The sequence below is a fragment of the Ostrinia nubilalis genome, chromosome 27 (assembly GCF_963855985.1).
Source record: "Ostrinia nubilalis chromosome 27, ilOstNubi1.1, whole genome shotgun sequence".
Lineage (NCBI taxonomy): Eukaryota > Metazoa > Arthropoda > Insecta > Lepidoptera > Crambidae > Ostrinia > Ostrinia nubilalis.
The window spans coordinates 5,756,334-5,784,252 of record NC_087114.1 but is presented as its reverse complement, the minus strand read 5'-3'; the positions used below and the strand labels follow the sequence as shown (position 1 = coordinate 5,784,252).

Here is a 27,919-nt window from a genome sequence, read left to right as displayed (position 1 = left end):
GCCTTAAATATTACGTATGAAATGAAACACCCAAAGACATTTTCTTATTTAATTTTACAACAATTGCACAAAACAATAAATAAATGAATAAATAAAACTTTACAAGAGATCAATATTTAGCCAAGATTACAAAACGGCAAGTGAAGCTGCAGTCTACAACTATTTTTACAAACATTAAATTGAACAAAAATTAAAACCCACTTCGATACAGGAAGATCTTAAAAATTTTGAAGGTATTCTACGAAAACTACCTCTTTTTCACCGACAATCACTTAAATAATATTCCTATAGGTAGGTAACCCTTTTGTGAAATTATCAAAGTTTAGTCAAAGTTAAGACACAAGGGAAAAAAGTACCCCTTAAGTTGAACACAGCTCAATATTTCATTTCGTGACAATACATAAACGCTATTAGGTTCGTTCGTTCGTTTCAGCCAAATGACGTCCACTGCTCTCTTTCTATGATCTGAGACTGCTTGACAAAGGCTTTCAATTATGAACGGTCTTGCGCTGCCCGCATTCAGGTTCTTCTCGCGACCTTTACCAGATCGTCGGTCCACCTAGTAGGAGGCCTGCTCACGCTACGTCTTTCAGCCCGTGGTCGCCCGAGAACTTTTTGCCCCAACGGCCATCGTCTCTACGAATGTCGGTCACTTTGTCAAGTTTGGAAACTGGATGCGGGCAGCGCAGGACCATTCATTGTGGAAAACCTTGGGGGAGGCCTTTGTCAAGCAGTGGACGTCATTTGGCTGAAACGAACGAACTAATCGATTGTGGGAAACATTTTAGTCTAGGGCTCAGGTCTAGAGGATGCCTACATAGGGGTTTGTCGATGAAAACAGTCATAGTTCTCTCACTTTTATGCTGTCTAAAACTTTTTGTACCTACGCATTCGATGCTAAAATACATCAGTATCCATACTATTATTACTAGGTATTATAAATGCGAACGTTTGACGTGACGCTTCGGAACGGAATCGATTTCATAATAGCGTTTGATTCAGTAAGGCCCAGAACAGACGGTGAAACGCAACTGCAACTGCTAGTTACTTTTGAGTTGCATCTAAGTTCTGCCATAGCGTCCGTTGAGAGACCACACATGACACGACCAGTTTGAAACTTTCAGTTTCAGTTACATTCATAAGAATCATCGGAAAGTTGCAGTTTCGTTGCAGTTGCGTTTCACCGTCTGTTCTTGGCCTAAGTGTAGTGATGGCTTCTGACGTGTCGTATAATGTATGAAACCGATTCCGTTCTGATGCGTCACGTCACAACAAAGTTAATTAGGGCCTTTTTCATCTAAAAAAAGATCATTGCAAAATTACAAATCTTCCCTAGGCAGTTGCCTATTCTGTATAATCCGAAAAAGTCCGGCCCTAAGGCCTTTTAGGCCCTGATCCCCAATTTTTTTCTAGTATTCACCACATAACTGCTAGAAGGTGATATGACGCCTTTAATCCAGTGCCACATAGAACACACTTTATTATGCACCTAAGTTCACCTAACACAAGAAAATAAATACAAAAGAGACGGCACACTATAGGCGGTCTTAACGCTTTAAAGTGATCTCTTCCAGACGATTTTCCGGTTAGCTGTTATTTGCCGATACCCTACCCTAAGGCCTGGTTTCCACCAAGGCAGAGCGGAGCGGAACAGAGCTAAGAAGTGTCAGACCGTCAAATTTTTGTGCGGAGCGGAGAGATGTGGAAATAATGAAATCTGATTGGTTATTCAAATCACTTCTCCGCTCCACTCCGTCTTGGCTGAAACCGGGCCTAAGTTTGTTTTATTTTGCCCTAATAGTCCACCACGTAGTTGCTAGAAGGTGATATGACGCCTTTAATCCATCCAGCTGTGACTTTAACATTATGGTAGATGCCAGGCTGGTGGTCGACTCCACACCCGAAGCCAGCTGACGTGATGCCGACCAGGTAGTATCGACCGTTGTCCATCACTATGAGGGGGCCACCGGAGTCTCCTGTTGGAAAATATGGTTAGGATCCAGTTTCAGTTTTAAATGACTTGGAAAAATGGAATTGCTTAAGGTGGGAATCGATTATCGAAACCTTTGCTGGGAAAGTGCTCTAATCGCTGATAAATAATTAATCTTGATGTGTGCATTATTACCAAATATTTTAAGTTTTTATAGGTATTTTTAGGACTTTCATTTGCAAGACCGCACACAAGGATTTGCTAGACTGGATGAGTTCTGCAGTCTGCGATCAGGGGAAAGTGTGCAGTCTTCATCATGTATGAACTTGAACAATATTCATCATCATCATCATCATTTCAGCCATAGTCCACTGCTGAACATAGGCCTCCCCCAACAACATTGTCGGTCTCTATACATTTTGTACTGATGTGACTTGACCGAGCGAGCATGAGCCAAGGACGCAAACTGCGTTCATTTTGTAGACCGTAGAACGCATTCAGTGTGACAAACCGCATCTCACTTAACACCAGGTGCGATTGCAGTCAAATACCTGCCTTGTCATGCATAAAAAATACTTAGCTAAAACAGACGGCTAACGTCGGGCTCAAAAACGTCTTATTTGAAAGAGCTCTTAGAAGGTTGAGTAAAAGGCATATTTACCCAAGCAAGCGTCCTGATGGCCATCAGAGTGACCAGCGCATATCATCTCCGAGTGGATCTCGACGGAAATCTGCTTGCTCTGGTGCCAGGTGATGCACTGCTCTTTGCCTGAAACAATAAAAACAGTCATTTTTCATTCTATACTAATATTTATGGCAGAATTAACGCCAAAATGCTAGCATCCATCTTCGTCCATCTTGCGATGACCTTTGTCTTCCCCTTCAGTTCGATATCCCCTTTGGTCAGGCAGATGGGGAAGATGTGGCTGTGCATATTAGTGACACGCCAAAACATGATATTACGAGTTGGATAACCCCATCCAACTAGAGTGTAGAGGAGTTTATAAAATGAGCTGCAGTCACAAATCATTCGAATCACAATGGGTCATTATTTTGGACACCAATTTTTTACCACTATTTTGATTTAATGACATCAGATTCAACATCACCTGATGATTGGACACTAACCAATGGAATAATCACACTATCACGATCATTTTCAGCAGAAATTAAGCAACTTCTTAATTATAAACGCAGTGGGGCGTATCTCGTGTTCGGTCTACCTACAACCTCCTAACAAAAAGTGATACTTACTGAGTATAGGCACAGTCGCAGCCCTCAGCAAATTAGTCCCAGTATGACTGTTACTCGCATCCGTCTTCCCCCACCCCGCGATCACGCCCGCTCTCCCCCTTAGCTCGATGTCCCCTTCAGGCAGGCAGATGGGGAGAATGTGGCTCATATAGGTGATGGGGCGGGACAGTTTGAGAAGAGCGATGTCGTAGCGGTCCGGCTGCGTCATGCGGAATTGGAAGAGGGGGTGTAGGATCTTCTGGACTACGCTGGAATGGAGAAAGATTTTGTGAAGTAAAAATGTTGACACTAAAGCCCGGTTCGTGAGCACGTAGAATTTTGTCCAATGACCCCAAGCTACCCATCCTTATCGCTCTGTTGTACGAGGTCTCGAGATTGGAGTTTTAAAAAACAGTTTGTTAAGTATTTAAAGTTTATTCACTTTTTAAACATTGATTTTAAAGACAACCCGTTGCAGCAAGCTCTCAAACCGAACTAAACTTTACAGTGGGGTCTCTGGCGCTCCCATAGTTTAGAAACGCTGACTCGGCGCGACAGCGGCGGGTCAGCCTTATTCTATACAAAGACCGGGTATAACAGCCCCCGGGGAAAAAGAAACTTCGGGAATAGAACCCGAAGTTTAAGAAAATCTATTTTAAACTATTTCCCTCAATCTGGGAGAGCTAACCTGTTTTGAGGTTGCTTCCTTGGGTGTTACCTCAGTGAGGGTTTCTAAAGCAATATCATTAATTTCTTGTAATTCTACGTTTTTTCTTGTTTTTAATGAGTTTAAGATGCTGCGGCGGGTTTTTACAAAAATAAAGATCTTAAAAACTATAAAACATATAACAATGGTGAGTATGACTATGGTAAATATTGAATAATGTGTGTTATATTTTATAAAATGTGGTTGATTGATAATTTCTTCTGTTTTGTTTACAATAAAGCTTGAATACTGTTTATAATTTCTAAGATACTCTAAATCAAAATTTTCAATTTTATTGTTATTTAATTTTAACAATTTATCTGTTATATTTATGTTGCAACATGCATCCTGGGCAATATTAAAAGTGGGTTGTTCTATATGTATAGTTACATTTAAAATGTTGTATTTAGGAATAAGTTTTGTATCTTTACAATATGCTGTGCAATTACTGGGTATGTTTAGTATTCCTGTACCTGCTATGTTTAAAACAGTTATTTCTAGGTTAATACAGTCTATAAATAATTTTGATGGATTGGATTGAACATAAATCCAATGATTACGCAACAATGGAATCCAAACATCTATGTTTCCATTAAGTACCTTTGTTTCACACTGTATTGGGGGTCCGCTTAATACTTTCGTTAACACTTCACTTTCACACGTTATACGGGCACTGGGTGTGTATGTGTTCATTATATCACAAATGTATGTTTCAGAACTTATCACTCTGCAGTCGGTTAAGCTGTCCAGGGTGCAGTACCGGGATTTATCCTTGGTCATTGCTATGTACTTAGTGCTAGGTATAATAGTGGCATATGATTTCACTGTTCCGACATCATGAGGTGTCGGTAGTGGAACGTTGTTATATAAAGAATAGGTTTCTGGGGTCACCAGGGTTATATGTAATATAAACATTATTTTACTTCTAAAATAGTAACAAGACAATTTTGACGCGCTAATTATGGCGTGAATAAATTCTAAATCTAAACTTACAGGTAATCTTAAATTGTTGGGAAAATGTCTATAGCTCTTGGCAAGCTCGTGATACAATTTTGGCGGTGTTATAACTGATGGGTGTAAAACGTTTTGACTGCAAAAGAGGATAGAGTTTGTAATGTCTTCCAGCCGGAAGGACATTGTTAGGATCGCGGAGTCTAATATGTTAAAGGCTGTGTTGAGTTCGGATGAGATGGCTATCTCTTGTGATGCGGTAGTTAGATTATTTAGGTTCGCGATGAGCTTGTCAATAGCTATTTGGAAACTGGCTTCGTTAATTCTGATTTTCTCTAAGGTCTTATTCTGAGCTATTAAGGTGGAAGTGGTTATTAAGATATTCTGTTTAATTAAGGAGGCCAATTTCTTTTCATTTTCTTGGACGGTGCTTAGGGCATTATCATATCTAATGGCATCGTCTTCAGTCAGAGTCCCGAACAACTGTTTAAGGGCTGAGCCAATGCCTCCAAACCAGGCAGATCTTTTACTTCTTTGTGAGAGAAGATGGGACAGAGAGTCATATTCCTCTGTAATATCTTGATACCTCGTGTAGAGGGGTCCTAAAATGTTTTCGCATTCTTGTTCGCTATGGATTTTACTTACTTTACATATAGAATTTACTTTATTTATCATAATTTTTAAATTTTGAATTTGTGGGCCTACGTAGGAAACATCTATAGGGGCTAAAACATTCAGATATCCACCATTTATTTTCAGTTCACCTACGTAGTCGAAATATATTCCTGGGCTTGCGTTGATCGGTTGGACATAGTCCGGTCTCACTTGCGTTAATAGGCTGAAATGTAAAAACGTATTTGAGATTACCTATCTAAACTTATTTAACTAAATATTCTAAAACTAAGAGTGAACCATTGGTTCTAAAAATAGCCTACATTCTTATTCTAACTGTATGCCGCTTATCAGAGGCTGGAACAGGGCATTGTTTATACTTGCAACTTTGTAAGGAGTAGTGTCGTGATCGATTCGCTTGGATGGTTTTATGCAGTAAGTAAGTATAGAGTTGGTAAGTATTTATTTTATTAAGTTTTTATTTATTAGAATTAGTTTTTTAGATTAATTATTTTATTTATTTATTTTTATTTTACAGGTGCGGTGCGACATTAGCTGGTTTGATTTGGTCAAAATGGTGGGTTACATGGCGTCTATTTATTAGCAGTGTAGCTGTGTGGTTGCTGTTGACTTTTATTATTTTATATGGACCTTTCCAGAGGGGAGACAGGGCTTTTCGTAGCCTGAGGTGGTTTTTGAGGTATACGTAATCACCTACTTTGTAGCTCGGTGGAGGTTTGGAATGGGAATCGTAATAGGTTTTTGAGGTTTCTTTGGATTTAAGGATATTTTCTCGAGCCTTTTCGCGAGTATACTTGAATTTGTGTTGGAGCATTTTAGTGTAATCGGAATAAGTGGTACCAGGGCCACTTTCGTAGACTGAATTTGGGATCAATGGTTTATGACCAAACACTAACTCGTAAGGAGTGAATTTAGTGGATGAATGAACTGTTGTGTTATACGTGTGCATGGCAGTGTAGACGTAAGTGGGCCAATTATCTTGATTTGCGTTAACGAAGGACTTGAGATATTCTTTAAGTGTGGAATGACTGCGTTCTAGCGCGCCTTGTGTTTGAGGATGATACGGGGATGACCAAAGTTGTTTGATCTTGAGGAATTGGCATGTGGTTTTGAAGAGGTCGGATGTGAAGTTAGTGCCTTGATCAGTTAGGATTTGTTTGGGAATTCCGAATAGGGAAATGAAGTGGATGAGACAGTCACTGGTTTCTTCAGCTGTGGTGCTGCGTATTGGATAAGCTACAGAGTACTTGGTTAGGTCGTCTTGGAGAGTGAGAATGTATTTGAGTTTAGCAGGGCCTGATTCAGGGAGAGGACCGACGATGTCTAATGTTGCGCGTTGGAATGGTGCGGTTGATGTAGTAGTTATTTCCATAGGGGCTCTATGTATTTGTCTTAGAGCTTTATTTTCTTGACACAGTGTGCACTCTTTTACATATTCCTCTATATCACTTCGCATGTTTTTCCAGTAAAATTGTTCTCGAATTCTGTTATACATACGGACTGAGCCTAAATGACCGGCAGTGGGAATGTCGTGATTTTCGCGGAGGATTTTGGATCTTTCACTTAGGGTTGGAAATATTATTCTGTTTAGGTAAATATGGATTGAGACATTAGTATCATGGAATATGTAAGCGAGGATATTGTAGATTTTGGTATAGGAATGGTGATCAAATGGGTTTTTGAAATCGGATATAGCGATGTCAGTTATTTCTTTGTTCTTAAGGATTTCTTCTTTTGTATGTTTAAGGGTATTGAATATATCGGGATAGGATGATTCATCGAAATGGTGTACTTTAGTGAAAATTAGGAATATAGACTTGTTTGCGTGATCTAGTTTTTGGTAGGAGAATAGTTCTTTTTCAGAATTTAGGATATCGTCTTTGTTTTCGGAATTTGAAAGGATTTCTTCGATATAGGGATTTGAATCATCAAGATCTAGGGATGTAGGAATTATGATAATCTTGTAAGGGGACTTAAGTAGGTTTTCGTTGTGTTCGATTATTTCAGTGTTAGAATTGAATTCTTTATTAGAAATAGATTTTAGAAATTTGGAGTATTCCTTTGAAGATGCGGTATTGGATACTGGTTCAGAGTTAGTTGTATCTTCGGTGATGAGTGGATTTTGTAGATTTTCAGAAACCGGAGGAGATTGAGGATTCAGTGAGGATTCAAAATTAAGCAGGTCATCTAAGTTAAATGGAGATTGGGGATTCAGAGGATTTTGCAGTAGAGGTGATTCTTGGAGATTCAGTGGACTTTCAGGATTCGGTGGACTTGGGAGATTCAGTGGATTATCAAGATTTAGAGGATTTAGGAGACTCAGTGATTCGTCAGGATTCAGAGGAGATGAAATTGTAATGTCGTCGAAGTTGAGATTTAAGTCTTGACTTTGAGGACTGAAATCGATTGGACCGAGGTCTGTAAGGTCGTGGTCTGGACTTGGAAGGAATTCGTTTGGGTTTGATGTTTCGGGATCGAGATTCGGCGTAACAGGATTAGCATTTGTTGCGGGTGTAGGAAGTGGAATATTCTGGACTTCTTCAGGGATTATAGGTAGTTGTTGAGATTCTGGCTGTATAGGATTTACGGGATATCTGGAAAGAGCGTCGGCTGCGGAATTCAGTTTGCCTTTTTGATATATGATTTCGTATTCGTATTCTTCTAATTGGAGTCGCCAGCGTTGCATTTTGCTACTGGGGTCTGAATGATTAAATAGCCACTTTAATGGACGATGATCGGTGACGATGAAGAATTTTCTACCAAATAGGTACGGATGGAAGTTTTTACAACCAAATACTATTGCAAGTAATTCTTTTTCTGTTGTACTATAATTTACTTCGTTTTTGTTTAGAGTTCGTGATGAATAGGCAATGGGATGATCCTTGCCTGTGGGACCTTGGGATAGAATGGCTGAAATTGCATGGTTGGAAGCATCACATGTAAGTGTGAATGGCTTTGTGAAGTCAGGATAAATTAGGACAGGAGCGGAGACTAATTTGTCCTTTAAGGTTTCAAATGAAAGTTGTTGTTCATTGGTCCAGTCAAAGGGGACGTCCTTTTTTAACAGATTTGTGAGAGGTTTGGATAACTTGGAAAAATCAGGGATGAACCTCCTGTAATAGGATATGAGACCTAGGAATGATTTTATGTCTTTTGGACATTTTGGAACTGGAAATTCTTGTACGGATTTTGTTTTTTTAGGATCGGGTTTTAAACCGTTTTCAGTGATTATATGGCCTAAATAACCGACTTCTTTTCGTAGGAATTCGCATTTATCGGGCTGTAGTTTTAGATTAAAATTGCGGAGTTTTTGGAATACTGCTGAGATGTTGTTAATGTGTGAATTTAGGTCATGTGAATAGATAACTACGTCATCGAGGTAGACAAAACATCTTTCTCCTTGGAGGCCGGTGAGAACTGTGTTCATGAGGCGTTGGAATGTAGAAGGAGCATTTTTTAGCCCAAAAGGCATGCGGCGGAACTCAAAGTGTCCTTGTGGAACGCTGAATGCAGTTTTGCATGCGTCGGCGGAATTCATTTTGATTTGATGGAACCCTGACGCAAGGTCGAGGGTTGAAAAATATTTGGATTTACCTAATTGGTCTAAGATCTCTGTGATGTTGGGAATGGGATATGTTTCGCCAATTGTAATATCATTTAATTTACGGTAATCGATTACGATGCGCCATTTCTTTTGGCCGGATGCGTCGAGTTTCTTGGGAACGATCCAGATTGGAGAAGACCAAGGAGAAAGTGATGGTTGGATAATGTTTTGATCTAGCATTTTATTTATTTGAGTTTGAACTTCTTGTTTATGGACTTCGGGAAATCTGTAAGATTTGACATTGATTGGTTGTTCGGAAGTAGTTCGAATTTGATGTTCAATAGCATCAGTTGAGCTTAGTTGGTCGTTAGGTAAATGGAAAATGTCGGAATACTTTGCGCATACGTCATATAGAGCTTCAGATTCTTCGGGGTTGAGATGATCGGTTCTAAGCAGGTTTAGTACTTGGTTGGTTCGAGACAGAGTGGTGTGGTGAGGTTGTCGGTTTGAGCTATATGCAGCAGAGATAGGAAGAGGTTGGATATTTAATTTGAGATTAGGATTCAGAGTTATGGGATTATTGGAGGTGTTGGCAACGGATATGTTAATCCTTTTGTTGCTTTTTACATTGACTATGCAGTTGGCAATCAATAGGGATTCAGAGATATGTTGATCTAGTATTAGACCCTCTTTGAGGTTTGTATTCGAAACAGTGCATTCTATAATGGTTTCAGTGCGAGGTGGAATGGTATACGTTGGTTCAGAGAATTTTAGTTTTAGAATGAACGATTGGATTTTGAGTGTGCCTAAATTGTAATCGATATTGCATTCGAGACTATTGAGGAGGTCGTTGCCTATGATGCCGTCATAAGGTAGATTGATTTTGTCGACGACATGGAATTGGTATGAGATTGTTTTCGTTGATACAGGGAATAGATTCAAATTGAAATGACCTAGTGTAAGTGTGGATTCTTCGGATTCATCGATACCTTTGAGGCTTATAATTTCAGGATTCAGTGTCGGTAGGGTTTGTATTGAGTTTCTTTTTACAAGGCTTACAGCAGAACCGGTGTCGACGAGGAACGTGAGAGGATTGTCAGCGAGGGAGGTTTTGAGTATAACATAAGGTAAGTATCTTTTGTCTGTATTTTTGTTTATTTTGTATATTTTAATGTTTTCTGTTTCTTTTTTCAGGTTTGGCAGAGGACGAGACCCGGAGACAACGGATGCATAGGATATAGAAGGATTGACGGATCTCGGAGCAGTGGACTTAATTGTTTTGGATGTACACTTGCGAGCAAAAGTATGGAATCACTTACATGAAGTTGTTTCCACGCGATCTTGTGTACTAACCAATTTGTTAGTAACAAAAAAAGTAGCACCATTTTAAAGATTAAACTTTTAACTTTAAATTGATACCAAATTCATTTAAATCACTTCAGTATTTAAAAAGATATCCCGCCTAATGTGAAGAAGTAAGGAAAAAGACATGTATCAACTGTTTGATACGTCGCGAGTTGCGGCCTATTTACCCCCCATAAAAGCAAGTGTTTTCAGATTTTTGCTTTCACACGTTGATCCATACACATCTCCGCTTCTTTTGACACTTTACCTGAGATTCTACACCTTCAGAAGCAGCACAAATCGTTGCACTATTGCAAGAAGGGCTCAGCCAGCGGGCTGTCGCACATCAGCTCCACATAAGCCAGTCCTGGGTTTCGAAAGTTTTAAGACGCTTTCGGGAGACTGGTGGCTTTATCCCGAGACCAAGTTCTAAACATTGCCGGTGCACATCGCAGAGGGAAAACCGTTTTTTCATTTCAACTTCTCTACGAAATCGTCATTTGACTGGTATCGACGTCCAGCAAGAGCTCAGAAATGTTCGTAGGATAGCTGTTAGCAAGTGGACAGTTCGTCTAAGATATAAACAATAGAATTTGACTCCAAAAAGGCCTGCCACAGGCTTGAAACTGACGGCAGGTCACCGATAAGCACGCTTTCAATTTGCTCCTACACATCTCGATGGGAAGTCGAGCGAGCCACCCCCATAAGCCAATGTTTTAACGAACCAGCACTGCATAAATCGCTCCCCAGGCCGTCTAAAGACCCGACCTCTTCGACTGCTGCACTGCAAAAACAGTCTGCATTCATCGGAGAACAAAACTCGCCTCCATTACTCGCCTTCCGAGTGCGAGCTAATTGAAAGCGTGCTTGTCGGTGACCTGCCGTCAGTTTCCAGCCTGTGGTAGGCCTTTTTGGAGTCAAATTTTATTGCTCATATCTTAGACGAACTGTGCACTCGCTAACAGCTATCCTACGAACATTTCTGAGCTCTTGCTGGACGTCGATACCAGTCAAATGACGATTTCATAGAGAGGTTGACATGAAAAAACGGTCATCGCTCTGCGATGTGCACCGGCGCTGTTCAGAACTTGGTCTCGGGATAAAGCCACCAGTCTCCCAAAAGCGTCTTAAAACTTTCGAAACCCAGGACTGGCTTATGTATGTGGAGCTGACGTGCGACAGCCCGCTGGCTGAGCCCTTCTTGCAACAGTGCAACGATTTGTGTTGCTTCTGTAGGTGTAGAATCCCAGGTAAAGTGTCAAAAGAAGCCGAGATGTGTATGGATCAACGTGTGAACGCAAAAATCCGAAAACACGTGCTTTTATAGGGGGTAAATAGGCCGCAACTCGCGACGTATCAAACAGTTGGTACATGTCTTTTTTCTTACTTCTTCACATCAGCCGGGATATCTTTTTAAATACCGGTGTGATTTAAATGAATTTGGTATCAATTTAAAGTTAAAAGTTTAATCTTTAAAATGGTGCTACTTTTTTTGTTACTAACAAATTCATTAGTACACAAGATCGCGTGGAAACAACTTCATGTAAGTGATTCCATACTTTTGCTCGCGAGTGTAGTTGATTCAGTGGATGTGAAGGATACAGTGAGTTCAGTGGATTTAGTAGACTTGGCAGGCACAGTGGATTTGGTAGGTTGCACTGATTTAGTGGGTATGGCAGGCACAGTGGATTTGGTAGGATTTGTTGATACAAAGGATGCAGTGGGTACAGTGGACTTAGTAGGCTTAGCAGATACAGTGGATGCAGTGGATTTAGTAGGTTTTGTGGATACAGTGGATGCAGTGGATACAGTGGATACAGTGGATACAGTGGATTTGGTAGGTTTAGCAGATACAGTGGATACAGTGAATTTAGTGGGTTTTGTTGGTACAGTGGATACAGTGGATGCAGTGGATACAGTGGATGCAGTGGATACAGTGGATGCAGTGGATGCAGTGGATACAGTGGATTTGGTAGGTTTGGCAGATACAGTGGATACAGTGGATTTAGTAGGATTGGCAGATGCAGTGGATACAGTGGATTTAGTAGGATTGGCAGATGCAGTGGATACAGTGGATTTAGTAGGCTTGGCAGATACTGTGGATACGGTGGATTTAGTAGGATTGGCAGATACAGTGGATACGGTGGATTTAGTAGGTGTCTTTTGGATTTTGAAAGAGGTAAGTCGAGGCTGTGGACTCGCGGGACACCACCGAAAGCCCTTTAATAGTTTAAAGTACCGTCGGTTTCATCGATTCCTTGATCGATTTGATAATCATTGGGTTGGACATCGTTATGACCTTCCGGGTCAACGGTGAAAATGCGATGCGACGCGTTATGAGGGTGGAAACTCGTTGTTGGAAACTGACGGTTTTGTTGGTTGTTGTTGTTGTTTGACTGAGCTCTGTTATTGTTATACTGCCTCTTCCGGCATTGTTCAATTGAATGACCGACGTTTTTGCAATAACGACAAGTGATTGGATTAGAATTTGGTCGTTGTGAATCATTGTTTGGGCGAAAATCGCGGCGAGGTTGTTGGGGACGCTTGTCGTTGTTATTGGGCGTCTGTGGTGATCGTTTGTTGAAACCTGCTAGAATTTTCTCTTCGGCCACGGCTAAGTTGACCGCAGCGTTCAAGGAGGCCGGACTGTGGCAACGTACAACTTGCGAAAGCCGGGGTTGTAGACCAACCATGAAGGTGTGTAGCGCTAGGTCTTCCAGAGCAGCTACACGACCGGCTAGTTCCGTTTTTCGTTTCGTTGGAATTGAAATATTAATTTCTGTAAGTAGTTTGGCTAGGCAGGTTTCGACACGTAAGGCGAACTGATTTACTGTTTCGCTAAAACTTTGTCGTGAATCTTGGAGTTCGGACAACAGGTGCGAGTAGTGCTTTCTCTCGCCAAACTGTTGTTTCAAAAATTCTACAAATTGGTCGAATGTCTCAAATTCTTTGATACTGCATATACTTTCGGCTCTACCTTCGAGTTGGCTGAGCATGTATTTGAATAGTATAGGTTTTTGTGTATCATTTGCTAGATTGAATGCGCTTTGGCAATTATAAATAAAAGGATTTAATTTGTCTCTGTCACCATTAAATGGTTTTATGAATTTGAGTAAATATGTTTAGATCAATTTTGTCTTCCGATTTAGGAACAGAAGCCATACTGCGGGTGACCGGTTTGGACGCAGAGGCCGTCGGGACGTTGAATGATTCGGAGTCGGAAAACTCGTCGTTGGTTGCCATGGTTACAAAAATAGATTTATGGTACACACAAAAACACAAAATAGAACACAAATTAAAAATAAAAATGAACTTAGATTTATGCTTGGTTACTTATTGTATTGGTAAAGCAATGACCAAGGACTTACCACGCGATGAGTGTGACAATCAGGTGCATTGTTCTTTGAATCGGGGAACACGGGGATAGATGACGCAATCGCGCACTCGGTTGCGCAACGACGGTGACACGGCGTGTTGATAACTGCGATGCACGGAGCGGCACGGTGAGGTTTCTTACAGGATACGGAGCTCGGGACACGGTGAGGATACTGGAACTTCTTCTCAGGATGCGGTGATGATGGTAGGTTCGGTGAGTACAACGGGTTGAGACACAGCGGGAACAGCGGGACACAGCGGGAACAACGGGACACGGCGAGATGTAGAAGAGCACAGTGTGATGCGACGAGATACAGCGAGATACGGCGAGATACGGCGAGATACAGCGAGATAATGAGTTCGGAGTTTTCGCGCACACACACTGATCACTGTTACTTCGGATGCGGTTACCGAGGATTTCTTTTAATCCCTTGAGCTGCCACCAAATGTTGTACGAGGTCTCGAGATTGGAGTTTTAAAAAACAGTTTGTTAAGTATTTAAAGTTTATTCACTTTTTAAACATTGATTTTAAAGACAACCCGTTGCAGCAAGCTCTCAAACCGAACTAAACTTTACAGTGGGGTCTCTGGCGCTCCCATAGTTTAGAAACGCTGACTCGGCGCGACAGCGGCGGGTCAGCCTTATTCTATACAAAGACCGGGTATAACAGCTCGCACACTCACTGCGGGCGCCCGTCGCACAGTCGCGACAGCAATATAATTACGCGCGAGCGATAAGGATGTGTAGCTTGGGGTCATTGGACAAAATTCTACGTGCTCACGGACTACACTATAGTAGTAAATCATTTCTAGTAAATATCATTGAACAATGTCTGACGCGTTGTGTCATGACGCATCAAAAAGGAATCGGTTTTATACATTTAGATGCCTCGATAGAATGTTGCCGCGTCCCGCGTGTAGTGACGGCTTCTGACGTGTCGCATATTAAACGTATGAAACCGATTCCGTTCTGATGCGTCACGACACAAAACGTCAAATTACAAATGCACCTTTAGTTTTATTTCAAGGAAATGCACTATGAAAACGCGTGCTTCGTTATAGTATTTTCAGGTCAGTACTTACTCTATCCAACTGACTATATCTATTCAGACGTAGTGTGGGCAGGAGGAGGCGAGCAGCGCAGGACCAGTCGTTATGGAAATCCTTGGGGGATGCCTTTGTCCAGCAGTGGACGTCATTTGGCTGACACGAACGAATGGACGTTTATTACTTTCGTTTTGTAAAATAGGGAATGTCATTGAAAGAGGACATTTAAGGTTATTAATATAATTCAAGGGTAGTTTTAAGGTGTTATATTTTGTTTAAGACTATTTTATAAGTAGCAGACCCATCAAACATCAATAGTTATTCAAATCGAGCATAGGTATATCGGACCCAAATACAGCATCAATTTTCTGCATCCCTTTAAATTTTCTAATCCTTTTATTGTATTAATTACGTGTTAATGTATATTGTCGATGATACTGAATAAAATTTTTTTCTTTCTTTCTTTCTTTCTTTCTTAATAGGTTGAATTGTTTCTGAATATGGTCTATCATCATAAAGGTAGTAGGAAGGCACTGGATGCAGGCCGCTACCAACCGGGTTATATGGAAATCATTGGGGAAGGCCTATGTTCAGCAGTGGACGTACTGTGGCTGAAATGAAGACAGTCGATCAGTTTGAATAGGGTATTTGACACCACCAATCAATTGACGTACTTTTTAAAACTGTCAAAACGACACTCGCCCATAGATTTTGTACGGCAATACTAGCATGTGACGTCACAATTTTATCAACTCAATGAAAATACTTTTTTCAATTATAATGCAACCAAAAATCGTAATTTACAGGTAATTAAAAATTAATTAAGTTTTTAAGACCAGAAAGAAGTGTCTTTTAAAAAAAGTTGTGCTTTAGAATTATTGGGAAATGGTGTCAAATACCCAATTATTGCTACAGATAGAACTTACCCAAGCTTCCTGGAAGTGTCAGCGCCGGCGGTGGTGTCCAACGCTCCCAGCCACACCGCTATGTCCCTGGGCCGGGCGCGGGACACGCAGTGCGCGGCCGTCGCTACGTACCAGCGGGACACTGGAATTATCAAAAGAGATTTCAAATTAAATCAAATTTCTTTGTTTGCGTAATTCCAGGTACTTAAGTGGTCTTACTTAGATTTGTTAAGTTTCACTGAAATTTGCTCGAACTAGGCAAATATTAAAAAGTGTAGTAGGTAGACTATAATAATTGATTTAGAAAGAAAGAAACGTTTATCACACTGGACATTATACATACAAAGACTAAAAGGTGGACAGACATAAAAGTAACACATAGGTAATAACAATAAGAAAGAAAAGAAAAAAGTATACTGAGCAGTTTTACCTTCTTCTGTGCAGCATTACCTAAAGCTCTTCACATATTGTAGTATTAAGAGTACCTATGTCACCTTATCTTTTAGGCCTTGCCAGTGTTCCAAGACATTAAATGGCAAGTACTGGCGACGGATCAAATTCAGTTGCCAGTTGTATTATTCTTACGTAGGTACAAAACGTCCTTAGCAAAAAAGAATTAGCTAAGAAACTGATCTGCTGTATTGCGCTTTGGTACATTCTGCAAATTGATCTTGAATCATTTTTATATAGAAAACTAGCGGCCGCCCGCGACTTTGTACGCATGGATCCCGTTTTACCCTCTTAGGGGTGGAGTTACGTAAAATCCGTACTTAGTGAGCACCTACGTTCTAAAAGGAACCCCCATGCAAAATTTGAGACTCATAGCACTTGTGGTTTCTGAGATTTCGTGATGAGTGAGTCAGTCAGTCAGTGACCTTTCGCTTTTATAAATCTAGAAGATAGATTTACTTACCAAGAACTCCTCCGCACTGGAACTCCGATATCCTCACATGTGCTTGCCACGGGAACTCGGCGAAGCGAGCCTCTCTACCTCCAATGATTCTCTTCTGGAGAATACGGGATGAGGGAAGACCGCAGTCAACCTGAAAAAGAATCATCATCTAAATATTAAAAAAACAATAGAACAGGTACCTGGATGCGGGCGTTGCAAGACCGGTCCTTGTGGAAATCCTTGGGGGAGGCCTTTGTTCAGCAGTGGACGTCATGTGGCTGAAACGAGTAGGGGGCAGGGCCCCAATGTTCAGCTATGTATTTGACAGTGAAATTGTTTATATGTCCTCATAAACTTAGTGATTATGTGGCCACTATGAACCGACGATGTTTATGTCGCGGGAGGTGACTGAATGCGGGCGGCGCAGGACCGATCGATGTGGAAATCTTTGGGGAGGCCTTTGTCCAGATATAGACGTCATGTGGATGAAACGACTAGGGGACAGGGCCCCAAAGTTAGGCTATTTGATAATAGATTTTGTTGATGTCATCATAAAACGTAGGGATTATGTGGCTACAAGATGGATCGATGATCTAGTGAAGGTCGCGAGAGACGCCTGGATGCGGGCGTTGCAAGACCGGTCGTTAGGGAAATCCTTGGTCCGAGGCCTTAGTCCAGCATCATTTGGCTAAAACGAACGATGTTAGTAATCACCTGAGAAGCATCATCATCGGCTCTCCTCCGGAACATATTAGAGGGCATCACGCTGCGCTGCGGGATCTGACGCAGCTTGGGCGGGACCACCTTGCTGTACTTCCATTCTGATGAGGGTATGCTGGGGAGAAGAGGAACATTTAAAAACATGAAAACTAGCACACAAAGGAAAGCATAGATTAGTGTGATTGCGAATAACAATAGGCGATTGTGACTCCATCAAGCTCGTTTCACCCTCTTCGTTCGTTCGTTCGTTTCAGCCAAATGACGTCCACTGCTGGAAAAAGGTCTCCCCCAAGGTTTTCCTACTAGATGGACCGACGATCTGGTAAAGGTAGCGGGAAGAGCTTGGATGCGGACAGCGCAGGACCGTTCATTGTGGAAAGATACATGCTGCTGGATAGATACATGCTGCTGGATAGATCAGCAGGAGCCGCTAAGAATCAAAGTAACCGAGTAAGACTGCAGACTTGCACTAAATGACCGTGGGCGGGGCACATAGCTCGTAAAACTGATGACCATTGGGGCAGACTGGAGTGGCGTGGACCGGAAGAGTCGTAGTGTAGGCCTACCACTCGGTGAACTGACTATCTGATGAAGGTCGCGAGTAGTGCCTAGACTGCCTAGATGCGAAAATCCTCGGGAGGTCTTTGTTCAGCAGTGGACGTCTTTTAGTTGTATTTCAAGAATCTATTTATTTTGCTTACGTGTAAAATTGGTCTCAGGTAGATCATGATTTTTTACAGGTACAAGTGAACGTAGATCAGAAGGTCACCTGTTCTCAAAGCTGTCAGCGACTGTCGTGGGAGGCATACAGCAAGTGAACAGCCAGCCGCCACACCCCCTCGCCCTCACGCCGCCCCTCAGCCAGCATTCCAGGGACAGAGTGCAGGGACGCACCTCCGAGCCTGAGTCAGGCCCATATTAAGACGTAGTGTAGACTTTCTACTAGGTGGACGGTTGATCGGATTTCTCGAGTGGCGACCACGTACCGGAAGACGCGGCGTAGTTGGCCTTCCACTCAGTCACAGGTCACACAACCACAAGGTGGACCGACGATATGATAAAGGTAGAACGAAGGCGCTGGATGCAGGCCGCTACCAACCGTGCGATGTGAAAGTCATTGGGAGAGGCCTATGTTTAGCAGTGGACGTGCTGTGGCTGAAATGATGATGATAATGATGATGACGATAATGATGATGATGATGATCGTGACTCAGTCACAGACAAGTGCCTGGATGTTGTCATAGATATCTTTTGGGAAGGTCTATGTCCAGTGACGTCTTTTGAAACAAATGAAGCTCAAAAAGTCACCTGTTCTCAAAATTGTCAGTGACTGTCGTAAGAAGTGCACAGCAAGTGAACAGCAGGCTGGCTGAGTGCACGGACGCAAGGCCCTTTTAATGCTGAGGACGTCTTGATTAAAACAAATGACGCTTAAAAATTTACCTGTTTTCAAAGTTATTGGAAAGTGTGGGGGTCCTGCCCCAGCGGTCATCAGCTCTTCGAGCTATGCGCCCCGCCCACTGCCACTTGATTTTAGCGTTTCTGTGGGCTATGTCAGTCACTCTGGTTCTCCTACGGATCTCCTCATTTCTGATTCGATCACGCACGCAGGGAAACTCCGAGCATAGTACGCTCCATCGCCCTTTGGGTGACCTTGAGTTAAAAAGTCACCTGTTCTCAAAGCTGTCAGCGACTGGAGTAGGGGGCATACAGCAAGTGAACAGCCAGCCGCCGCACCCCCTCGCCCTCACGCCGCCCCTCAGCCAGCATTCCAGGGACAGAGTGCAGGGACGCACCTCCGAGCCTGAGTTGCAGGTGGGTGGGTAGCCCAGGATGGACGCTAGGACTCTGCTGGTGACAGAGTGCACGGACGCAAGGCCCTTTTAAAGCTGAGGACGTCTTTTGGTTGAAACAAATGAAGCTCAAAAAGTCACCTGTTTCAAATATCAGTGGAGGGAGCACAGCAAGTAAACAGCCAACCGCTCCCGCACTCTAGAGACCCAGTGACGATTTTTTCCAGCTGAAGACGTTTTTTGGTTGAAACAAAAATGATCTAAAGAAAGACAGGGGTCTTAACGCGACGTTTGTCAATGAGTAACATTATGTACTCACAGCTTGACGTTTCGGCTGCTATGCTGCAGCCGTGGTCACAAGCAGCAAGTAAACAGCTAGCCGCACCACACTCTAGAGACAGAGTGACGCCTTTTTTCAGCTGAGGACGTCTTGGTTGAAACAAATGAAGCTCAAAAGGTCACCTGTTCTCAAAGCTGTCAGCGACCGGAGTAGGCGGCATACAGCAAGTGAACAGCCAGCCGCCGCACCCCCTCGCCCTCACGCCGCCCCTCAGCCAGCATTCCAGGGACAGAGTGCAGGGACGCACCTCCGAGCCTGAGTTGCAGGTGGATGGGTACCCCAGGATGGACGCTAGGACTCTGCTGGTGATCGCTGTAGAGGATGAGAAGATTGGGCTTACATTTTTTATCATAAATTCAGTTCCTGCCTTTAGCATTCATACTAAATACCTAGCCCTAAAGCAAAGTTTGTTCTAATTGATGGCAGAGACGTACTACTTTTCCTTTTTCATTCAGCCAAGAGATTTCCTTTTAAGTCTTTTAGATTGATTGAAATTCTAAACCGATCTAAATGTTCCCGGGAGCTAAAGTCGAAGAATATACCTACAATACGGAATTCTAGTAACGATTTTTTTAAAATTAAATTAAAATTGTTGAATCCCAAGGGATCGTATGAGAAAATGTGTCTCGATTCGCTGGTACTTGAAGAGCTAGTTAATTTTTACGTCGCGTCGTATGGTTTTTGATTGTTTAAGTTACCTACTTTATATCTTGATCTTCACCGATTTTAGGGGCAACCTGAAGTACAGTCCAAATAAAAAGCTACTACAAGTTTATTATAGGTACACTAGTCAATGCCAGTAGTAGATCACTGTTCCACTGGTCAAGGACAATAAGAACTACAAGTAATTTGTTGAAACCGATGAGAAAACAACTTACACTCCACTGCACTCGCATATCCTGTAAAATTCAGAATCATCAACGGGAGCAGCACCCTCGAACTGATCCGCCATCTTATTTTCGCCCGCCATTTTGTTGTGTCTGTGTCCGTTACACATTTTTTTCTTTTCCTCAGCACTTTTTTATATTTGTGGTCTGTGGCGCTATGGTTTTCGGTCGTCCATTTTGTTTTGGGCTCATTTCTCACCGCTGACATGGCGTTTGTGTGCAGTGGTATTGTTCTGACATAGCGCGAGCTGGGGAGTCACTGGTTTGGACGGAATGTTGTGTATCTGTAAAAGAGACGCTGTTTTGATAAATGCTATCTTGATAGATTTTTATTATAACAAGGTTTTTATTAGTGGGCTCATTTGTTTTAATTAAAAAGAGTGTCGAGTTAGGCCCAGAACAGACGGTGAAACGCAACTGCAACGAAACTGCAACTGCTAGTTACTTTTGAGTTGCATCTAAATTTCTGCCATAGCGTCCGTTGAGAGACCACACATGACGCAACCAGTTTGAAACTTTCAGTTTCAGTTTCATTCATCAGAATCATCAGTAAGTTGCAGTTTCGTTGCAGTTGCGTTTCACCGTCTGTTCTGGGCCTGACATTCAGCTGAGCTAAAATTATGTGTTATGGGTGACCACAATAGTCTAGTGATCAGCTCGATGCGAGTAACGCAGGACCGGTCGTCGTTATGAAAATCCTTGGGGAAGGCCTTTGTCTAGCAGTAGACTTCATATTATTATGGCTTAAACGAACGAACGAGTCCACTGATTCTTTGGATCTCGAATTGGCATTCCGTTACCTACATAGTTAGACTATTGTCACCTCTATTAAACTCGTTCATTATCTTTCAGAGTTTGATTGCTCTTCTCTACATAGTATTAGACAAAGTCGCTACGCTTTGAAGACTTTTCGACCATTAAACTACGCAACGAATTTGAGTGATTTGCGTTTCTTTAATAAATAGCGTTAATCTGCTTGCCAGTTTTCGCTAATCCAACAGCCGTAAAGACAAACCCAGCGACTGTAATCGCGAAAGTGCTCACGCGCCGACGCGCTTATAGGCCGCGACCTGCCCAGCCATTTGTGCAGCAACCTTACAATTAAGATCTGGGATGAAATCAGAAAAGTTCTCGAGCGGCGACCACGGTGTTTCTTTACGAGATCGAATCAGAAAAGAAATGAGGAGATTCGTAAACGAACTAAAATCGCTGACATAGCCCGACGGATTAGCAAGCTGAAGTGGAAATGGGCAGGGCACATAGTACGCAGAACTGACGGCCGATGGGGCAGCAAGGTTCTGGAGTGGAGGCCACGTACCGGAATGCGCAGCGTAGGACTTCCACCCGCAAGGTGAACCGACGACTTCATAAAGGTAGGAGGTAGGAAGGTGCTGGATGAAGGCCGTCATCAACCGGCCATTGTGGAAATCATTGGGGGAAGCCTATATTCAGCAGTGGACGTCCTATGGCTGAAATGATAATGATGATGATGACCACGGGCCTAAAGCCGCCGCCGGACGTGCTGTGGTGAGCCCACCTGTGACACAAGCATATGTAGGTATAGCATTATCACGAGGAGTTAACGGGTATATGGAGAAAGATGCTTTGCGATTGCTCTATGGAGCTAAGTTGCTTCATAGGAAAAAATTGAGTTTTTTATCATAACGGGATTAGTCAATTCCAATTAATATTTGGAAAGAAGATGATGAAGCTGGAAGCAAGTTTCACCTAGAAACCTCAACAAAGAACTGGGTATCTTACATTTAACTGCTAAAACCCAACAATGCTAATAACATTGTTGTTAAAGCGACAGCCTTGAAAAGGTACTTCGGAATACTGCCGAATGTTTCTTTGTCTTGGGGGTAGATATAATTACAGACTAGCCCATTTTCACAATATGAAATATGATTCAGGATTTGTGAGATTGTGGGTGAACCACTGTGGTTTTGTAATCTTATATCTAGCTAGTGTAAAAGGAAAGGTCTAAATGCCTTCTCAATGATCTGTCTCCCGCTTTGCAATGGTGGGAAGTATAAAGGGTGGAAACTATAAGTAAGTCTCACTCGATTATTTCTAAACTATACAAGATATCGAAAAACTGGTTACTGATCCTAAAAGTGCTTCACGAGCTCTTTCAAACGGTATCTATATAGGTTACGGAATAAACTGGATCTATCTTATATCTAATTGTATAGTTTAGAAATAATCAAGATAGATCACTTATCGTTTCCACCCTTTATATTATAATGTACTTTGAACTCCTGGGACTATACATATTTTAATAAAATTGGTACTGGTATTCCAGGACAGATCGTTCAGTCGTTTCAGCCAAATGACGTCCACTGCTGGACAAAGGCCTCCCCCAAGGATTTCCACAGCGACCGGTCCTGCGCCGCCCGCATCCAGGTATCTCTCCCGACCTTCACCAGATCGTCGGTCCACCTAGTGGGGGGCCTGCCCACATTAGGACAGTGTTCCCAACTTTTCAAATCACTGGTTAGGATTCATTGGCTGGCCAAAGTTGGCTTTAACCCACTCGTCCAAATGACCCTAGAAATAGTTTGGCACCAATGTTGGGACCAAGCTTTGGCGCCAGTATTAGCTGTTCAAACCTAAACATCTCATTGAACATCAGGTGTGATTACAGTCAACAACCTGCTTTGTGATTCATAAAAAACTCACTAATGCCCGTATTCACAAACGAGCTTAAAAAAGTGAAGCAGTAAATCAAACGGACACCGTTGAATAGAGCTCTGTGATTGGTTCGTGTGCCACCCTGTGCGTCCACGCGCAATGTGAGACCTCATAGTAATGTTTGTGAATACGGGCGTATCCATTCATGGTTAAACCGGCTGTTTTAAATATAACCATTCTAATGATCCCTGACTTAAAGTGACACATGACCCCATCAAAGAATGGAAAGTTCTTTCAAACCCCTTTGTTACTTTTAAAAGGACTAGTTATACAAAGAGAGATTTACATATGAACTAATGTGTGCTCACTTTTACTTGTCAACTGTTTTTGGGGGGAAAGCTTGTCTGTGTTTTGAAACGTATTTTGTCTGGTTTTTACATAATTTATGAAAGAAGGAGTTTTTAAGACCTAAAATATTACTAAGAGTAGGCGCACACCGTTGATTTTTAGTTGGCCGATAGTTGTGCCCGATTTTAAATCGTATGAAGAATCGGCCAAATCGAATCGGCGTAGTGTGCGCACTCCCATACATGCCCATACTGATCAACTGCCCGACTAAACTATCGGCCGACGAAAAATCAACGGTGTGCGCCTACTCTAAAGTAATAAAACTCTTAGGCTGGGTTGCACCATCTTACTTTAACTTTGACAAACGTCAAAAATCTTGCAAACTCCTACAAAAAGCGCCGGTTATTGATATTGTTACGGTTAAAATAAGGTGGTGCAAATCAGCCTTAAAAAGTTAGTTAGCCCTTAACTCCTCAGTCAGTGCCTGAGGTATTTATTTATTTTTATACATGAATAGAACGGAAGTACCAATTACAGTATGAAAGCGGTACGGAGGTCGTTTTTGTAACGTCAAACGTCAGCGAGACTTCAAATCTCCTTCATTTGCTCTGTCACGCCATAATTATGTAAATTATCACCCCTCCCGGGCCGCTTAAACATATACCATATACCTCAGGCACTGACTGTTTGAAAGAGCTCCTGAAGCACTTTCAGGATCAGAAACCAGTTTTTCGATATCTTGTATAGTTTGGAAATAATCGAGAGAGATCACATATCGTTTCCACCCTGTATAAGTACGGAACGAATTAATAAAATAAGAATATTACTACTTGTAATAAATGATAATAACAATAACAATTTTAAGTTTAGTTGTTTATTCACAAAAACAGTAAATTAGCAAACTTCTAAGTTTAGTTAGCATTGATTTATTTGTATAATTAGTTTTAATTACTATTAATCAATAAACAGTGACACCTGATTAAATAAATCAATCAATAAATTGACGTGTAAATGATTGTTTAACTTTATAACAAACAACAATATTGTTAAATGTAAGAACCAATAACGTAGAGACGATATTTGGACAGTTAAAAAGAATAGAAAATAGAATAGAATAGAAAACTTTTTATTTGAAAGAAAGGTAGGTGTACAAGCAGATACATACAGAGAGAAATACACAAGTGGACAGAACTGCTTGTGCCCCTCTGACAAAAAGGCACCCGCTCAGCGTACATCAAGACCGCCAGGGCTTGTCTTGTAACTGATTTTCAGCGGGGGCCCTCTGTTGTCACGGCGTACTCCAGTTAAAGGAAAGGAAGAAAGAAAGGAAAATAGTATTTTACTTGACAATGACAAATAACTTAGATGGATGACACAACTTCTCTAAAACTAACCATATGCATTTTGTTCAGGCCTTCTCAACCCTTTTGGCCAGCGTTGGGAGTGTAGGACAAATCCTCGATTTGCTTTTGGCAAATTAGAGAGGGCCGTGCTTCTGCAGTGGAGACTAATGCCCGATTTCACCATCAATCCCTAGTTTTTAAGTGACCCTTATGGTAACACATAACAGGGATTTTGTTTTCATAGGGGTCCCTTAAAAATTGACCTGACTATGATGATAATTCCGTCACTTCTTCTCAGCACCAGCCCATAAATGTTGTCTTAAAGTAGTGGTAGGGCTAGCAATATTTGGGACGTGTGTAAGTACCCTGGAAAGGGCCTATAAACTAATAAAGAAGTAGAATTTGGTAGCTAGCTTGATTAGAAGCTAGCTATATCTTCCAGGCACTTTGCACTGGAGGGAAGTCGAACCTTAACATCGAATTCATATGTTCTTCTGATTAATTTCGTTGCGGGTCCAATGACAGTTTAACTTTCCCCGGGACAAACTTGACCTTCACTGGTTGGGTTTTTATTGGCGGTCATGCTGTAGATCCTGGCTGCACAGGAGTTGCAGCGGTGGGAACGAGAGGTGGGAATAGTCCCGTGTCCAGAAAAAAGTGTGTCAATTGACTCATGTTCAAAAAATGCTCCCCAATCCTCATTATTGAAAATGAAATCCATTTAATTGCCAGAAGTTTTATAACCGAAGTTCCGTTACAAAGAGAGCCGTAAAGCTTTATGTAAGTGACAAATATTTGAGCAAAATCTGGGTTTTTAGGTTTCTTTCGCTGTAAAGGAAATTAAGGTTTATTTTCTTAGGATGTTTTAAAGGTAAGTACAGTTATTGACTCATCAAACTGTACGTTTTGTTGGAAAATCGCTCGTACCTACTTCTGTATTAAGATGCTAATTTAATCTGCAATAACTCCAAGTGGGGTATGATCTGAACCCTTCACAGTTGGTTGGATTAAGCCCTTTATACTATAGTGAGACTAATGCCCGTTTTCACTATCAATCCCTAATTTTTAAGTGACCCGTATGGTAACACTATAACAGGAATTTTATTTTCATAGGGGTTACTTAAAAACTAAGGGGTTGATGGTGAAAACGGGCATAATGGCCCAATTTTGGTTTACTTTTATTAAGTGTGATTCATCCAAAAACTTTAAGGGCTTGTTACATCATCATCATCATCAGTCACTATGGCAGTCCACTGCTGTCTCTCCCAAGGCCACATGCCTTGAGATCGTCGGTCCATCAACGAAATTACAACAAATAAAAAATTACAACTTGTGAATTAGTTTTTATAAGCTTGATTAGAGTTTTGAGTCTTGTTCTTAGTTGTTTTAAAGTAAGAAATTATTCATAGTTGTTTTTAAAGTTCATAGTAAGTATGTACCTATTTGAATAATAATTGATTAATTGAAATATGTACTTAATTTTGTAATCTAATTCGTTTAGTGAACGATAAAAACATCATTTTCGTTTGCGTGAAAAAAATCTTTGCATTTTCCAGGACAACATTTCCCGCCAAATTGAAAATGTCACAGATAATAAATAAATAAATAAACAGGTAAAAAAAAAGAAAGAGTCGGTGAAGGATATTTAGAAAAGAGGTTGAACATCCAGTTACACGAAAGTTCTTTAACTGGGTCAGAGATCTCCATTCAAAACATTGCCGAACTCGATCATCTCACAAATCAAAACAGGATTTTGACGATCACTATAGTTAGGTACTCACTTTAGCATCGCCTTTCACTTTTAGACTAGACACTTTCACTAAACGCACTTAATAATAAATATTTAACAAAATTCCACATTAAGTCGACACAGTAAAATACCTAATTTTTCGCGCGCCGAATTTCTTATCTGTGTCATCCGATTCTTTTTTTTCAACTTTTTTAATGGCGCCCGTCAGTAGCGTTCTACGTTTAAAAGCGTACTGGCTGTTTTCTCAAAAACCTGTCGATCGGACGCCGCTACAAATTTTCTTTTTCGCTTCACAGTGGCGCCACTTTCTTCGCAATTTAAAATATAAAGTATGGCGTTTCTTTAGTTCGCACTTTTGCCGTATGCAATAATTAAGTTGGTCGTCATGCAAGGAGGTTCGATACAGCCTTCTGGCTGCGAAATTCTTTGTCATGCGTTCGCTGATGGCGCTAGTGTCTTCGCGATTTGATAAATTCAGTATGCGTAAAATAGGTTCCAGTTTACGCCGCTGTTGGGTTAAGTTAGTCGAAGCCAGCGGGTTGGTTCGTCTCGCTATCACGATTATGATAGCTCTAGTTCGAACGGGTATCGAAAGTATGTAGTTGTGGTAAAATTTAATAATCAATCGCGTTGCTTCGCTCAAGCTTTTCCTTGGGTTCCGTGTTAACAACAAATTAATTTACCAGTGGCTTTTCTTCATCCGTATAAAGATTTAAATTAAAATAGCCTAATTAGTTGTAGTCTACGTGTTGTATTGAAATCTATTTATAGAGCATTTCAAGGTTTTCTCAAAATTCGTTCAGTAAATTATGTACAAAAAAAAAAATTACAAATATCCATCCATATCTTTTCATAAACTTTCGCTTTTGTTTATTACTTTTTGTGAGAGACTCATTATAAAAAATTGACGAGCTCTATCTAGAGAAGAGAAGAAGCTACTAAAGGATAAATCTGCGAACATCAAGTCTTCCCAACCCATGTCTAGCAAGGGAAGTCTAGGCCAAATCCTCCATTTGCCTCTGGTAAATTAGATGGGTACTCCTGCAGTGGAGGCTAATAACCTAATAATTAACATCCATGACTTAGAAAATACAGGACTATTCTCACCTCTCGTTCCCACCGCTGCAACTCCTGTGTAGCCAGGATCTGCAGCTTGATCGCCAATAACCCAACCAGTGAAGGCCAAGTTTGTCCCGGGGGAAAGTTGAACTGTCATTGGACCCACAACGAAATTAATCAGAAGAACATAGGAGGAGTTCGAAGTTACTGATCCTCCTGACTGAGTTAAGTCATTATCGTGGTTATTACTCTAACATTTGTCCCCAGCGGGAATAAAACCCACAACTAGCAAGTCAGGCGGCCATTTGCAATTCTCCAAACCACGAGTCTAATGTACTGACTCAGCAGAAAGTGAATCATCAAAAACAAATCATCGTAGAAATTAAAAACGAAGTAAAAGTCAGCCGTTTTGCATTAATTTCTTCAAAGAAAGTACAGTCAGTGTCCAAAACGAATATTTTTTTTACATATTTTCTTCTATTTAC

The 27,919-nt window shown here is 41.4% G+C and overlaps 2 protein-coding genes across 2 annotated transcripts in view; one reads left to right on the top strand and one right to left on the bottom strand.

Moving 5' to 3' along the window:
• LOC135085015 (uncharacterized) overlaps window positions 1-27,919 on the top strand; it is a 165,193-nt gene that overhangs the window by 36,152 nt on the left and 101,122 nt on the right. The gene's annotated exons all lie outside the window — the stretch shown is intronic.
• Window positions 36-26,592, bottom strand: LOC135084797 (testisin). Its single transcript, XM_063979535.1, has 9 exons — window positions 26,407-26,592; window positions 20,292-20,584; window positions 19,536-19,725; window positions 17,275-17,395; window positions 16,582-16,729; window positions 15,690-15,810; window positions 3,185-3,432; window positions 2,592-2,699; window positions 36-1,976 (listed from the first exon to the last, which is right to left on the bottom strand). Exons 2-9 carry the CDS (start codon window positions 20,506-20,508, stop codon window positions 1,795-1,797), a joined length of 1,335 nt encoding a protein of 444 aa, XP_063835605.1. The 5' UTR covers window positions 20,509-20,584; window positions 26,407-26,592; the 3' UTR covers window positions 36-1,794.

Excerpts from the sequence above, each read along its gene's own strand:
- LOC135084797 (XM_063979535.1), bottom strand. The coding sequence starts at position 20,508 with ATGTCAGCGGTGAGAAATGAGCCCAAAACAAAATGGACGACCGAAAAC. Across the intron at positions 16,730-17,274 it reads CCGATGATGATGCTTCTCAG|ATGATGATTCTTTTTCAGGT; the intron begins GTGATTACTAAC and ends TTTAATATTTAG. Across the intron at positions 1,977-2,591 it reads CCATCAGGACGCTTGCTTGG|GAGACTCCGGTGGCCCCCTC; the intron begins GTAAATATGCCT and ends ATTTTCCAACAG.